This window comes from Lineus longissimus, chromosome 18, assembly GCF_910592395.1.
Source record: "Lineus longissimus chromosome 18, tnLinLong1.2, whole genome shotgun sequence".
Lineage (NCBI taxonomy): Eukaryota > Metazoa > Nemertea > Pilidiophora > Heteronemertea > Lineidae > Lineus > Lineus longissimus.
The window spans coordinates 343,566-359,679 of NC_088325.1; the positions used below are offsets into that span (position 1 = coordinate 343,566).

The 16,114-nt window shown below is 42.5% G+C and overlaps 2 protein-coding genes across 2 annotated transcripts; one reads left to right on the forward strand and one right to left on the reverse strand.

Moving 5' to 3' along the window:
- The first annotated feature begins 746 nt into the window (after window positions 1-746).
- LOC135502437 (ribosomal RNA processing protein 1 homolog B-like) lies at window positions 747-16,074 on the forward strand. The gene is made up of 9 exons (XM_064795273.1): window positions 747-879; window positions 1,230-1,456; window positions 1,857-2,048; window positions 2,467-2,531; window positions 2,855-3,058; window positions 3,612-3,763; window positions 4,222-5,699; window positions 11,988-12,084; window positions 12,289-16,074. Exons 1-9 carry the CDS (start codon window positions 765-767, stop codon window positions 12,522-12,524), a joined length of 2,766 nt encoding a protein of 921 aa, XP_064651343.1. The 5' UTR covers window positions 747-764; the 3' UTR covers window positions 12,525-16,074.
- Window positions 5,832-10,036, reverse strand: LOC135502387 (ankyrin-3-like). Its single transcript, XM_064795179.1, has 3 exons — window positions 9,970-10,036; window positions 9,201-9,483; window positions 5,832-8,973 (listed from the first exon to the last, which is right to left on the reverse strand). The coding sequence occupies exons 2-3, from the start codon at window positions 9,478-9,480 to the stop codon at window positions 6,275-6,277; spliced, it is 2,979 nt and encodes a 992-aa protein (XP_064651249.1). The 5' UTR covers window positions 9,481-9,483; window positions 9,970-10,036; the 3' UTR covers window positions 5,832-6,274.
- Window positions 16,075-16,114: the final 40 nt, after the last annotated feature.

Here is a 16,114-nt window from a genome sequence, read left to right on the forward strand (position 1 = left end):
GACATTTTGTAAATAAATACATTATACAAAAAATGAGCAAGGAAATAAATAATGTAACTAGAAAATTTGTGTCTTCATTGTTGTGTCTTTAAGGAAAAGATGTGACGTCACTATTCAAGTATGGACCTGTAACAGTAATATGAGTTCTCTGCATTAGAGAAGCAACATGCCTGTCCTTTGAGGGCTGAACCAGGACACCTTGTCTGAATCCTGTGAATATGTCAATTGAGGCCAATCCTTGGAGCATCGGTTGAGACCAGGATGACTTGTCCCTACATGGGTGAAGCAGCAATGTTCGTGACGTTTCATTGATCAACTGAAAATACCATGATGTCTCAGATTGTCTCCTAATCCCTCTCCAAGCAGCTTGAGTGTCTGTAGACTACTGTCTTAATATGCCTGTCAGCATTAGCCCACCATAACTCCCCACGGAAGTATAATATGTAAACTTGCCCATGGGTGATACCCACATATTCTACTGGAGACAAGTGACCATCATGATTCGAGTAGGAACAGAGAATTTATGGTACGGAAATCGAGTTGTGAGAATATTTGACTAGCTGTTTTTTGAGACACGCTGTATTTATAGAAGACAGGTTGCGTTCTCTATCACCAGATGTCACTACTTGTACGATTATAGTTTTGACCTCGTATCCAGGTCAATGAAAATCTTTGGCGTGCATTGTGTTATGTCTGAATGTACACTGTAAATTTGTAATGTCCTGGATCCGAGGAAAATCAACATGGCTGCGCCCAGTGAAAGCATGGATTTTGAGCAAAAACTAGCTCAAAAACTCGCTTGTAACGACAGGACCGTTCGCGATAGAGGCGTGAAAAAGTTGAGGAAATATCTAGAGGCCCGTTCACAATCACAGAAAAGTACGGGATTACTCCTAATCTTCAGAAATCACACTTTTTTTCACCCCCAAATTCCACGTCCCAGCTTTCTCGCTGTACATTTTGCACGTGTTGCATGTACATTTGTGTGTGTAGAGTATAGGGGTCTACATTGTAGCATTGTACTCGAACATGTCGGTGCTTTTCAATTTTTCATGTAACCCCTCTCACTATACTTTTGAGAGCCAGATGGATTATTTGCCTTATTCACTTCCTGAAGTCAAGACACCAAATACCCTGTCCTTCCCTCACATATTCATTGACATCGTAGACTTCTGTAGACATTCACAGTAGAAGTAGTGTTCTGTAAAGAATTTTACAATCCTTTTCAGATGGGTTCAGCAGAGACGACTTGGTCAAGATCTGGAAGGGTCTCCACTACTGCATGTGGATGTCGGACAAACCCTTGGTTCAGGAAGATCTGGCCGAGCTCATATCGTCCCTTATCCACAACCTCAAGACGCCAGATGCTGCATTCATGTTCCTGGAGACGTTTTTCGAGACCGAGTGTAGGGAGTGGTATGGGATCGACAGATTACGGATCGATAAGTTTATGATGGTAAGTTAGAATGACCATTCTCAAGTAGGCCCTTCAGCTTCCACTCTAGAGAGCACTAAAGACAAAGATACCACTAGAGAATTCCGATACGGAAGTTGGGATGACCCCTTATACTTGTTAAGTGCGAGTTCAGAGTATTTGACTATCAGATATTTCTAAGGATTTCCCCCAGGGTCTTTGGGTTTCATAAGTACAGATGAATCTCCCTCAGCGAACATCTCCCTACCAAAGACAACCTCTCTGTTAAGGACATTAATTTCAAAAACCCAAATTGGTTGTTTCGATTCAGTTTGATCTCTAATCAGAACACCTCTCTATCAAGGACAGCACTTGTCAGTCCTGAGGATGTCCTTACTAGAGAGGTTCTACTGTGCCGGTTAAAAGGAACTTTTAATTTCAGCTGATTAGACGAATGTTCCGGCAAACATTGGTGGTACTGAAGAAGAGTAAATGGAGCAAGAATCTGGTTACGCGACTTTTGGAGCTTCTATCGAAGGATTTGATCTCAGCCGACGGAAATGCTCCCATCGGTGTGCGGACACATCTCATCGATGTCTTCTACACGGAGCTGACTCGAGTAGCCTCAGATGAGGTATGGCAATATACAGTGAAACCGGACACCTCTGTAGTCCGGACTCTCCATTAGGGACACTGACTGAGTTCCAAATGCGCCATTTCTAATACAATTTGACCTCTGCATTCAGGACACCTCTCTATTAAGGACAACATTTGTCAGTTCCAAGAGTATCCATAATAGAGAGGTTCTACTGCACATTTAATGCTGTATAAGCTACATAAAGTGAATTGTGTTGGGGGCAAAAAGTGATTTTCGAAATTTTTCCTCTGAAAGATAAAGTCTACTTAGGGAGAGGCTCCCATGTTCCATATGCCAAAGTTTCTAATGTTACAGACTCACCACCAAGACAGAGAATTTGCTGTTTTGAATCACCAGGCGCTTTTTAAGTGGATACAGTTTATTTATATTTTCATGAAATGCTCTTATTCTCCAGCTCTCTTCCGACCAAGTGTTGACCTTCTTTGAACCGTTCATCCAACTCTATGCCAAGGGTAAAAAGTGAGTAGACTCTATTTGAAATTGGTCCAGTTTTCTTTTAGGACTTTAGACATTGTCTGGGATTCAAGTTGATCTAATTCCAGTGAGATATGAGCAAATGAAGGCGGAAAAACAATCCTGTACCTCATTCAAAAGAGGTCGGAAGTTAACTGGAGCTTTAACATGTTTAAAATTGTTCTCAAAATCTTCCACTCGTTCGAGAATGTCTTTCTCTTATCTGTAAACTGATACAATTTCTCACACACAACCTGGGTGAGGCAGGCCTCTTTGGATATGGACTTCATGTCTTCCAAAATGTAGAAAATTCTGCTCCATTCTTTCAGTAAAAAGCAAATGAATCGTTTCTTCATGGAGATCATCATCGACTCCGATGTTGGCTTGTCCGAAGCGAGGGCGGAGAAGCGCCAAGATGAACCACCGAGGCTGAATATCGACTATTCCAAAATGGCCGATCGTTTGTTTGAAGTGGCGAGCTCCGGTGTGTGCAGGAAGGCAAATAGAGACAATATGTATGGCATTGTGAAAAAGTAAGAGCACATTCTGTGTTTCTCAAATAAATCCATTAAATTGGTTAATCCTGTGAGACATTACCTGGGACATGTTGTCATTGTTTTGTCAGGCCATCACATGACCAGCGGTCACATGACCAGGAAATCATGAAATGGAAACATTGTTTTGTCATTACCAGCGATCACATGACCAGTGGTCACATGACCAGGAAATCATGAAATGGAAACATTGTTTTGTCATTACCAGCCATCACATAACCAGTGGTCACATGACCAGGAAATCATGAAACAGAAACATTGTTTTGTCATTACCAGCGATCACATGATCAGTGGTCACATGACCAGGAAATCGTGAAATGGAAACATTGTTTTGTCATTACCAGCGGTCACATGACCAGGAAATCATGAAATGGAAACATTGTTTTGTCATTACCAGCGATCACATGATCAGGAACTCATGAACTGGGGATATTGAACTGCATGTACTATAGCCCAGTTCAGGAGAAAATTGAAATACTGTCTATCTTCATCTTACAAACACCTACATCATTGACTTCTGTCTAATTTTCAGATTCCGTAACTTGGCCGAGGGTATTTTCCCGCGGGACAGAATAGCGGATGACTCTGATGACTCCATCACTAGGGACGACATCAACAAGGCCGTGGCTCAGCTGATGGCCATGGAGAAGCCCAGGGAGAAGAAGAGGAAGAGAAAGCGACAAGGTATGAGTTGATGAGAGTGGTATAAATTGAGGGTGTATAGTCTGATGTCAACAATGGCATCCACCGAATTTGCACGTTATTCACACTTTAACTCTGGTCTAACCTGAAACCATTCAGTAGAACTCGGAGGAGCTGCTCAATCAGCAATACAATCTGAGCATTTTTGACTTGTATCCATTTATACACCTGGGTGGGGCGTGGCATGTCAGTCAAAGTCTCATCCCGACTGTGGGATTGAATGAGGCCCCTCTTGACAGCCGGCCTAAAGACTTGAGTCACTCTGCCAAAGTGACACAAGATTTCATGCCTGGCTGGTGGTCTTGGTTGATAGTAAGCAACCTTATTTAAAAACCAGAAGGCAGCAGGAGTCAGCGGTCCAATGCACCACGTCTCATCAAAATATGATTCTAAGAGCTGTTTCATCAAGTTAAAAATATTTTGATTTGTTTTGATTGCAGAATCTGATGACAGTGATGACAGTGATGAGGATGCTGCATTCAGTGATGAGAGTGATGAACAAGTTGCTGCCCCGCCTAGAAAGAAAAAGAAAGGAAAGTCGAATCAACCTAAGTTTGAAAATTTGAAGGAAAATACGGGAAATGATCTCGATGTTGATGATATGTCGCAAAAACAAGATTCAAATTCAAAGCAAAGTAAGAAAAACAAGGGAAAGAAAGGTTTGGAATCCAAAGGGGATACAACATTGAAAAGAAAGGGTAAGAGAGGAGCAGACGGTCAAGAGGGAAAATCTAAGGAAGGAGAGGATTCCACACAAGTTGTGGGCGGTAAAAGTTTGAAGGGAGGAGAAGGGGTGATGTCAAAAACTGATGAGATACGTGGGAAAGATTCTGTTAAGAAGAAGAAGAAAAATAAGGAGAATTCTGGTGAGGTGAATCAAGCGATTGTTCCGCATCAGTTTACTGTCGGAGAAAAGAAAGCTTTAAATGCGGAGTTCAATCAATTTGAACAAAAAGTTGCGCAATTATCGGAGGAGAGGAGTGGTACTGAGAAAGCTGGAAAGTTGAAGAAAAAACGACGTAAGTCTTGCGGGGATGCGCTGGGTACTTTGATTCTGAGTAAGAAAGAGAAAAATGATGGTGATCTTGTGGGTCAAGATGAAACTGGGAATGACATTGGTGATCATACTGAAGTAGAGAAAGTTTCCTTGAAGGCTAAGTCAAAAAAACGGAGAAGTTTGGGTTCACTGATGTCTGAAATGTCCAAGACGGCCGAGTCGTCTGCTCCGGATGCAAATGAGCCTGTGTATTCAAAGATTAAGAAAAGGCTGAGTGGTGGACAGTCTGATGCTGCCTTGAAGGTCAAGGTCGCAAGCCCTGGGAGTTCAAAGGTCAAGGTCGTGACACCTGGAAGTTCGAAAAAGAGTTCTGCACAAGTGAGTGCGTATGCTAAGATGATGGAAAAGCGTCGTGAGGAACTGGTATCGGATACGCCATCTAGTGGTATGAACAAAAATCGAAAGCATGTAAACTTTGATTCTGAATGCAAAACACCTATTCCTTCGAGTCCGAAAAGTCCGGCAATGTCCAGTCCGTCTGTGAAGGCTGACGTATTGACTCCTGTTCCAAAGTCCTCAAAGAAATGGGAGAAAACAAGACTGGATACGCCTGCTAGATCTGCGAGTCTGAAAAAGAAACAGAAGAAAACAAGCCCGGTGCATGAATTTGACTTCTTGACGCCTACCAACAGTGGAAAGAAGAAGAAATTGACCGGGACACCAGTGGGGCCATCTAGTAGTAAGAAAGGGAAAACTCAACTGACGAATATTGCGGAAGAAAATCCGGAGCCAGCGTCGGCGAAGATTGAGAAGAATTTGTTTGCTGCGTTTGAGAAGGTCAAGACTCCACCTGCCGTGTTTGTGAAGAAAGCTGTAACCAAGGTGACACCCAAGGTCACGCCCAAGGCCAAGCAGAATGAGGTGAGTGTTCCTTTAATATTGTTTTAAAGGAGTAGGCAGATTATTGCTTCAATATGTTTGTTCTTCTCCTGTTTCATTACCATAGTCTTTTGTGGCTCAATAACGGTAAAGAAGGGAAGGTACCTTTCTAAATTGATTTTAATCATGATTGTTACATAACTTATTAAGATTTGAAAAGTCCATTTTTAGCTTTACAGCATGTGTTGATATTATTGATCAACTCAAGATTACCCAAACACAGGGCGTTCCAACTACCGTACTATAACAGCTCATTGGGGCATCAATCGGAATAGTCTGAATGAGGGTTTTAACGTGCCACTATGGTTAGGTGCCAATTGGGTTTATTGACCTTATGACTCTGTCTTTGGCCAGAGGGAGAGCCCAATGCAAGCTACTCATGTTTCTCACTTGGTGGGTGTTTTTCTCGGACCAGGTACGAATCTCTGTTCTATGTCTCATTCAAAGGACTTTGAAGAGCCAGGAATTTTAGTTCCTGGGAAGTCACCCAGTTCATCCAGACATACATTCCTGGGTTAGAGGCCATGGAGGCATGGTAGCCAGCAAGCTTGTAACTACTAGGCTATGAGGCTCCTCAAGGGTAATGGTAAAATGTCTGTTCCTGATGCTTCAGCCAAGTCTATGACTGGGAAGTCTGATGGAATCACTACATTATCATTCACATCTTCAGGGGGTTCCCTTTGGAGTTCCTCTCGATAGCGTTCACCAACATGAGCCTTCATATGTGCTGCCACCTTGTGACATTTGACTGCATTGATATCGACCCCTTCGAGGAGGTTGATCTTGGGCATCCAAAACATCGGGATGAACCCATGAGACAGATAGTACTCCAGATGAGAGTACAGAATGTACGCCATCTCAACAAGTGGTCGCTCATGGTTGCGGAAGTCCTCCACATTGTGCATGAAGACGGTCTTGAGGAAGTAACTGGTGATAAATTCACCGACAAAGTGTACCACACCTTCGTCTCTGACCACCACCTGACACACCACTGGGCTCCGGAGACATTTCGTCAAGATGTAGGCATCCTTGACCCTGTCCTCAAGACCCTTGAAGTGCTTTACCTCAAGTAGGGAGAATGTGATCCGATACAGTCGCTCGCGTTCGGCTCCATGAAAGCTTTGACCAAACGAGCTATTCTTGTGTGGAGGCCTGGCTACAAGCTGGTACCCATGTGCTTTCAACTCTTCTGAATTCATCATCCAGGTGCTTTGAATCGCATTGCTCGGCCAGTCAGCGAAATGAAGTACTGGGACGAGGTCGACGGACACCATTAGGCCCTGCCGTCTATTTTCTTCATCCTGGTATCGCATTTTGATGCAAGTGCAAGCAGCACCATCACCAGCTACACCTGTCGGCATTGAGGTCAGCGTGTCATCTTTAGGTTTAAGGTACACCCAGGTATCGGTGTGGAAAGTCTTACTACTATTCATGTGACATTTGTCACTGTCGTACCTTTTGTAACCATGCCCAACATCAACAAGTCCGTCTGGGGCAAAAGTCTCAGTATCTTGTAATATGATATCAAATTCATCAGGGAATCCCACTTTCGTTGATTCCGCCATACTTCCTATTTCCTTCGTTGTCATCAAGTAGCGTTCCTTTGTTTTTTCTGTAATCCTCGTCACGTTGTCAAGAATTGTTCGCTTCAAGTTGCTTCGTATATCAAGCGGTAGACTTCGAATGGAGCCGAGGCCAGGGAAGTCAACCAAACTTGTGGTTGGGATCTTCTCTCTGTTTGCAGTCACTGAAGTTTGTACTCGAGGTGAAAGAGCATTCTTGAAGATGTCCCAATCAATTCTGCTACTACAATATAGATAGTCATGTGCCTTGTAACCGCTGGTGTCCACCGCATCTAGGTCCACCCCTGCAACCAAGAGATACAGGTGAATATCCACTGATCCACATTCTGTGAGACAGTTCATGAGTCTGTCACGTCCTATGGAGTGGGGTGTTGCCCCTAATGAGTGAAGCAATCTGACACATTCAAAATGTCCGTGAGAAATAGCTGCTGCCATGGAAGACAGAAGTTCCTCCTGAAACGATTGAAATCGTTTGAACAATCCCGCCATAAAGGTGATAACATCTTTTTTGCCATATTTTGCAGCAAATGTCAATTTGCCCATCAGATTTCTGACCTGGTCTTCATCAGTGATGCTTGTCAGTAAATATTTGACGAGGTCCACCTGGCCGTGTATGATACTATTTTCCAACGGTGAAAACCCATCCACGTCGTTGCTGTGGCAGTCTGCACCATTTTGGATCAAGAATTCAAAAACATCGACTTTGCCTAAAGTAGCCGTGTGGTTTAAGGGAGATTGCCCCCGGTCGTTCTTACTCTCGATGTCGGCCCCCCGCTCAAGTAATATACGCATCACATCTAACTTTCCAAAGTATGCGGCACCATGAATTGGGGTCCATTCTGTAACGTTCTTAGACTCGATCTGCGCACCTCTATCTAGTAGAAGTTTGACAACGTTTACGTGTCCGTTGACAGCCGCCATTGCAAGAGGACTGAAACCCTGGACTTGTTGGGTGTCGATCTTTGCACCTCTGTCTAATAAAAGTCTAACGACATTCTCATGCCCATGATGCGCTGCCATGGATAGAGGTGTGTCCCCCCGGTACGAGTAGGCCTCAATGTCTGCACCTCTATCTAATAGAAGTTGAACAATCGTCTCGTGTCCATATCGCGATGCTAATAAAAGTGGAGAGCGTTGCTCATTTGTCTTTGTCTCAATATCTGCACCTCCGTCCAGTAAAAGTTTGATGACGTTCTCATGTCCGTTTTGTGATGCAAAGTGAATCGGAGACCAATCTCGCTTTTCCTTTGCTGAAATATCTCCACCCTGATCTAACAAAAGACCAACCACCACCTCATGTCCGTGTTTTGAGGCTATTGTAAGAGGAGAAAGACCAAGGTTTGTCTTGGCCTCAATATCAGCTCCTTTAGTCAGCAGTTGGCTCACAATACGACCATGTCCACTTTGTGATGCCAAATGAAGCAGAGACCAGTTTTTGTTTCCCTTTGTTTCAACATTTGCACCCTGTTCTAAAAGCTGTTCTACAACATCAGCTTGTTCTTTCTCAATGGCGATGATCAAGGCATGTCCTTCTATTGCGTCCATCAATCTACGATCGTCGAATCCCTTTTCTCGGCTGTCGGCTCCGTCCTCAGCCGACGGACCCTGCGGAGCACAGCCATGTCCATCCACCCTCGCAGTATATCTTGCGCTGGTGCCAGCGTCCTCCGTGACTGAAAAATAGAATAAATGTTATGACAATCCAAGGAGAAAGGCTGTGAGGTCTTGATTGCCCTTGAAGGGTCATCAGGTCAAGGTCAAGGTTAGTTTGTCAATATTACGGGCCATTTAGTATCAAAACTAGCAGATTTTCTCCAAATCTGATGTATGTTTTGGAGTTATTCAATATCAATAGAATGTCAACTTTTTTTGTGTCACCCAGTACTATGTTTCTAATTACCTTTCAACCTCTTCGGTGGGGTACAACCACTAGTGGAGGGCTCCGCCAAAGGTGGTTGATGTGGATCTTCAGTCCTGCATGAAGTTTGCTGGGCTGGCAGTACTGACGATGCATCATGCTTCCTTGTACCCCTCTTTGGTGGGGTACAACCACTAGTGGAGGGCTCCGCCAAAGGTGGTTGATCTGGATCTTCAGTCCTGCATGAAGTTTGCTGGGCTGGCAGTACTGACGATGCATCATGCTTCCTTGGTGGACGGGTGCTTCCCCCAAGTTCATCCATTATCTGTCATCAAAACAAGATCAGGAAAGTGAGCCATCTATGGTAAAGTCGGAAAATTCAGATTATGACACAAAACGCCTCATAATCACGCGTGTTCTCCACAAGGCCATTTGTCAGTTTGTCCCACCCTACCTTGGAGCAGCCACCCAACCTTGCTCTAGAATCTTGTCAATAGTTTCTACAGGGCCACCCTACCCTCCCTCTTGTGAAGTGTTCTCTGTGTTATACATGCAGCCTGCATTTATACATGCTTCCCGAAATTGGTGGCTTGCATTGGAACTAACTTTTTCCCCCTTGTATGTCATTAAAGGCATTCAAGTGTGTTGGTCAACCATGACTATCTCCTTTGTCCCTCCACCATAAGGCCTAGTTTCCCCTTATGACATCACTATTTCGGACACTCAGCGCCCCATTTCTGGAAAGGTGTATACATCACACGAAAGTGCTTAAAAGTAAAAATCTCCATAAATATTCATGCTGGGAGCTTACCACTGACTTTCTTCTTTATGTGAACAGTAGAAGTGCATCGAATGCTGGAAGGTCCTGTGCCCGAGATAAGCCTGAATAAAGCAGAGACATTGCCATGAAATTTTCACTCCATGAAACCTTTTTTATCTGTGAGGGGAATTTCCACTTTCACAGCATTCTCATTAGTAAAATCCTTAAAACTTGTCCATCTCATCTTCTGAACTGACTTGGTGGATGTTCCCCTTGAAGTCTTCTCTCCGATTGAAAAACTGTCTGGTATCCTACACTGTTATCAAAGATACTGGTATGAAATCAATAAAAGCACATTTTCACGCTCCCCAATACCATCAATTTGGGCCTTTATCTGAACAGATGGTTAAGGTTACACCCACTGCTTGGCCTGGATGTAAAGTATAAGTATTGCCATGAAGTCTCCATGCCGGGAATCCATTACGGGGAATTCCCACTCTGCATCAGTATTAGGTCCAATCACTAGCTGATGCTGCCTCCATTAAGTACTGGTTGAACTAATACAGGGTGATCAAAAAAATGTCTACGATATCCCGTATCGCCAAAGTAGAGAGACATATAGAAAATCAATGAATATATTATGTTGCTGGTTCGGGTGGGGGTACTAGCTGGTCAGAGTTCAAATAAAACTTGAAGACATGAATAACTTACTAAACTATATTGTTCCTTCACCATATACACATCTACACAATCATAGGTCACACAGTTTCACAGTTTGGAAGTCCAAAACCGGTAGTGTTCTTCTCAGGCTGGAGTCCAGGACCTGAATGCCCACACATAAAATATAGATTCACCAAGAAAATTGGTTTCTAACAACACAGAAAACTTAATGACATAATTACAGCAACAAGCTAGGACAGATGGCTTACCAATTAATTATAAGACAAGGGTGGCACAAATTACAAGGTGATTTGTCCACATAGCGTTAATCCCAGAATAAAGGATGTCTCTTAACCATGAATGGGTTGTCGCCTAAATGCTAAGCAAACTTACATAAAAGCAATGGTTAAGAAGCGCAACAGCTGTGGGCGTGTTTAATCCTAAGGGAGTTCCCAAATTCAGAGTTTGTAGGACAACTAAAGTGAGAAATGGGAATTCTTCATAAAAATTGAAATAAATTATTAAACTTAATTTAAGATGAAAAGCCACCATAAAAAATCTCTCCCCCTAAGGACAAACGGGAACAATAATCTCTTCTCTGTAAGATTTAAAATAAGACTACATGCTTGGCTTACCATGTGTTATACAGTAGAACCTCTCTATTAAGGACACCCTTGTGACAGACAAGTGCTGTCCTTAATAGAGAGGTGTCCGGATTACAGAGGTCATGTCAGTGAAGACAACCAATTTGGGACCAGACACAGATGTTCTTAATAGAGAGGGTGTAGGTAATAGAGATGTGTCGGATAAGGGAGGTTCCGTGGTGTTTATTTTAGTCGGAGGTATTCCAAGCATGAAGTGACCTGGTTGTAAAGTGGATGTATTTCCATGTAATGTCTTCTCAAGGCAATGGATAGGAATCCCCTATTTCAACATATCAACACCTACGATGCCTTGAGATTAACAAAACATCCTGCATGGTGCCCGCATATCGAAAATTTAAAAAATATTGCAAATTTAAAAAATATTGCATATTTAACAAATATCGCAAATTTAACGAATATCGCAAATTTAACAAATTTAACAAATTTAACAAATATCGCAAATTAAAAATAATGATTTTTTTTTATAAAAATTAAAAATAATGAATTTTTTTTAATTAAAATTAAAAAATTATAAAAATGAATTTTTTATATAGAAATCTTTGCAAATTGCTACAATAAAAAGACGAGTGAATCCTACTGATTTCACCTTCTTTTCATTGTTGAGTCACGCTAAACGGTGCTGCCACCTCCTGGGAGAAAAAGAAGTCGAAGATGGCCTTCCAAAGTTTGAACCAGTCAGCACAGTCACCCTTGTCGTGTTATACCTTTAACCGACTTTTCATTGTTGAGTTGTTTACATTTCAGACACCGAAGAAAAAGTCTCCAAAAAGTGCCACATCCTCGGAGAAGAAGAAGAAATCAAAGAGAGTCAGCTTCATAATGGCAAGAAACATGGAACAAGGTTCGTTCGAAAGAGATTATCGGGAAAAGAGGCCTTTTTATTTTCCGGAGCAATTTTACCAAATGGGCGCAAGTAGAATATAGATGGAAAGGAGAATGCTTGTGACACCTTGGTCAACAGAGCTGAGGTGTTATTGGGATTGACATACCTTATCAAGCTCATCCTATCACTGTTGTTCTTTAAAAAAAATGATTTATTTTCCAGATTTCAAGGACAGTCTCAACGTCAGTCCGGTACCACCGTTCGTCCCAGACAAAAGGCCGGAAAACAGTATCCTGAAATCACCAGCGGTCACTCCGAAACAGATGTTACGCGCGAAGCAGCTTCAACTACTGTTGAAAAACAAGACACCAACAATGTCACCATTGGCAAAAAGTCCGAAATCAGTTCAGAGGATGATGCAGAAAAAAAACAAAAACAAAAAAAGGAGCAGTATATAAAGATGTTCGGACAATTGGAAATATAGAGTTTGAAATGAATGTTTTACATGTCACGTTTGATAGTATCATTGCCGGTATGTAAGTTACTTGAGTGTATCTGCATGGTCAGGCGCACACACACGATTCATGAGTTATTATTGGCACACACTCTGGAGTTGCTATTGGCACTTGTTGTCAAGTTGCAATTGGCACTTGTTGTCAAGTTGCAATTGGCACTTGGACAGGAATTACAGTAAAACCTCCCTTAGCAGACACCTCTCTACTAAGGACACTTCTCTACTAAGGACACTGCATTTGGCCCCAAGTTGGTCATTCCCATTGAATTTGACCACTTTAATCAGGACACCTCTCTATAATAAAGGACAGCACTTGCCAGTCCTAAGGGTGTCCTTAATTGAGAGGTGTCCTGATTTAAATCAGCACTCATTGTGGAGTTACAATTAGCACTTATTCTGGAGTAGCCATAAGATTTCATTCTGGAGTTAACACTCCGATCATGGCTAGGCCTTATCTCTGGATGTTTTGATCAGACAGGTGATTGGTACATGTACCACTCCGATCATGGCTAGGCCTTATCTCTGGATGTTTTGATCAGACAGGTGATTGGTACATGTACCACACTTGTTCTGGAGTAGTCATAAGCTTTCATTCTGGAGTTAACACTCCGATCATGGCTAGGCCTTATCTCTGGATGTTTTGATCAGACAGGTGATTGGTACATGTACCACTCCGATCATGGCTAGGCCTTATCTCTGGATGTTTTGATCAGACAGGTGATTGGTACATGTACCACACTTGTTCTGGAGTAGTCATAAGCTTTCATTCTGGAGTTAACACTCCGATCATGGCTAGGCCTTATCTCTGGATGTTTTGATCAGACAGGTGATTGGTACATGTACCACTCCGATCATGGCTAGGCCTTATCTCTGGATGTTTTGATCAGACAGGTGATTGGTACATGTACCACTCCGATCATGGCTAGGCCTTATCTCTGGATGTTTTGATCAGACAGGTGATTGGTACATGTACCACTCCGATCATGGCTAGGCCTTATCTCTGGATGTTTTGATCAGACAGGTGATTGGTACATGTACCACGCTTCAAAACTTCAGATTTTGAGATGGTGTTGACATGCCACATTTGGTTCACTGCCAGCGCTGGCACTGAGAGGGTTAATGCATTGCTTACCAGCAGATCCAGGTGAATGGGTTATATCAACATTGTTTGTAACCTGATTCTCCTCTGCCTTGGCAAGTCTGAAATACAAGATGGGCTTGATGTTGATGTTATCTCTCAGGCAGAGTTCCTCGATGGACCGATCGTAGCCCAAACAAGCTATTACCTGCAGCAGTCTCTACTCTGGTAATTGCCAAGTTCCTCGATGGACCGATGGTAGCCCAAACAAGCTATTACCTGCATCAGTCTCTACTCTGGCAATTGCCAGTCATCACTCAAAGCTCCAAATTGACTGGCTCAAAGATTCATTTTTAGCGCCCGAGAAGATCAAAAGAGTGGTCTATATCGCTAGCCGTGCGAAATCACCTTTAATGTTGTTGTATGGCTTTATCTGGCTACGATTTGTGCATCGAGCATCTCTGCCTGACTGGTAGTGGTAGGCCTATATGTATGGCTTTATCTGGCTACGATCGGTGCATCGAGCATCTCTGCCTGACTGGTAGTGGTAGGCCTATATGTATGGCTTTATCTGGCTACGATCGGTGCATCGAGCATCTCTGCCTGACTGGTAGTGGTAGGCCTATATGTATGGCTTTATCTGGCTACGATTTGTGCATCGAGCATCTCTGCCTGACTGGTAGTGGTAGGCCTATCTGTATGGCTTCATCTGGCTACGATCGGTGCATCGAGCATCTCTGCCTGACTGGTAGTGGTAGGCCTATCTGCATGGCTTTATCTGGCTACGATCGGTGCATCGAGCATCTCTGCCTGACTGGTAGTGGTAGGCCTATCTGCTCTGTCAGCCTGACAACCTCAGGAATCCAATGGTGAAAACGTTGTAACTCGTGCTGTGGGAAGGCTCTACCGACAGGTAGCAGCTCATAAACAATTCCTCTTCTAACTTGACGTACAGGTTGTATTCCGTTTTTTGCGGTTTTAACTGCTGAGAATAGTTGTGCTGTGTATTGTAATGCCGAGTTGTTTTGGCTGGATGCTGTTTGAAAATGGCTGCACATTTTCATTTCTTCCACACTTGCTTACACTTAAACCCCATCTCGCAAACCCTGGGTTCAAGTGATGACTCATCTGAGTAACTTCTAGTGCATAGCATCACAATGCTTGACACATGTACTATGAGAACCTCTCACTGTGGTGCTCAAGCAGGAAATGATGAGGGGACCTGTTGACCGCGACCTTCTGTATCCACGATTTGGGATTCACATGGGTTTTGACGTACCATACTCCCTGGTGTAAGAGTCATCCAACGAACTGGTTGAAAGAGAGATTTCCAATCAATGAAATTTCTCCACATTCACATTATCAAGCTCAATGCGTAACTTGTGTTCCAAGAACAGATCTTGATTTAAAAAATTTTAAAATTTTAATTTAAGAATCATGGTGAGTCATTAATTTTTGTCACTGAGGTGATAACGATATTATCATCCTACCAGAAGTGATAAGGAAATAAGTCATTTTGTCATTCAATTATAATTTCAAAAGAGGTGACAATCATTTAAGTTTACTGGCACATTATAATTGAAAAGCTGGTTTGTATTAGTTTTATTATCATTATTGAAGAGGTGATTTCAAAATTAATCAATTTTGCCACCAAAACCTATAATTGAAATTGGTGGCAAGTTGAGTGTTACTTTGACCACCATATTATAATTGAAAAGGTGGCTTGAAAATCAATTCACTTCACCACTGAATAATGAACGAATTAGTGAAAATAGTTCCTTTTTGCCACCAGGATGTTATTCATGCAGTTATGGACAGGGTGAGAAAAATCCCTCCTAATTATAATTGAGGAGGTGAAGGGCCTAAGTCATGGTACAGCCAGATAGAGAGTGCATTTATGAATATGTGTCGTTTTTATGGGGTCGTTGACTCTTGAAAGACAATCTATAACATAAGGTAGAGTGGTACAATTACGGTCATGGGCCCATTTGTGCAAAATAAGTTTTGTTACCAATGCTGGTGTTAAGACTAATGGTGTCACCTGAGTGAGAAAACGCCAGCGTCAGTGACAACACTTGTTTTTCACAACTGGGCCCTGAAAAGATAACAAAAAGTTTTAGAGTGAATGCCAGCATTCGGGCCAACCAGACCCAGGTGTAATTCAAGCCCCTCAAGTGTAGAAAACAGCTCACAGTGTGCATCACTGCACATGAACACTGTAATTGTACCACCTTTCTTTACCTGTGATTCAATGGAAAGATTTGAAATTGTAAATCTTTTACGACTTTTAAGTTTTCTCTTCAAGTGTTTTGCCACATGAAAACAAGTTGAACATGCAGTATATTTTGTGTGGTCATCAATAGACAAGTATGTGATTTGCTTCCTCACTTGTGATGGTGAGAAATAAAAGGATTATGCAAGGAATCTTTCTTCTTATTGAGTCTGTAATGAGAATA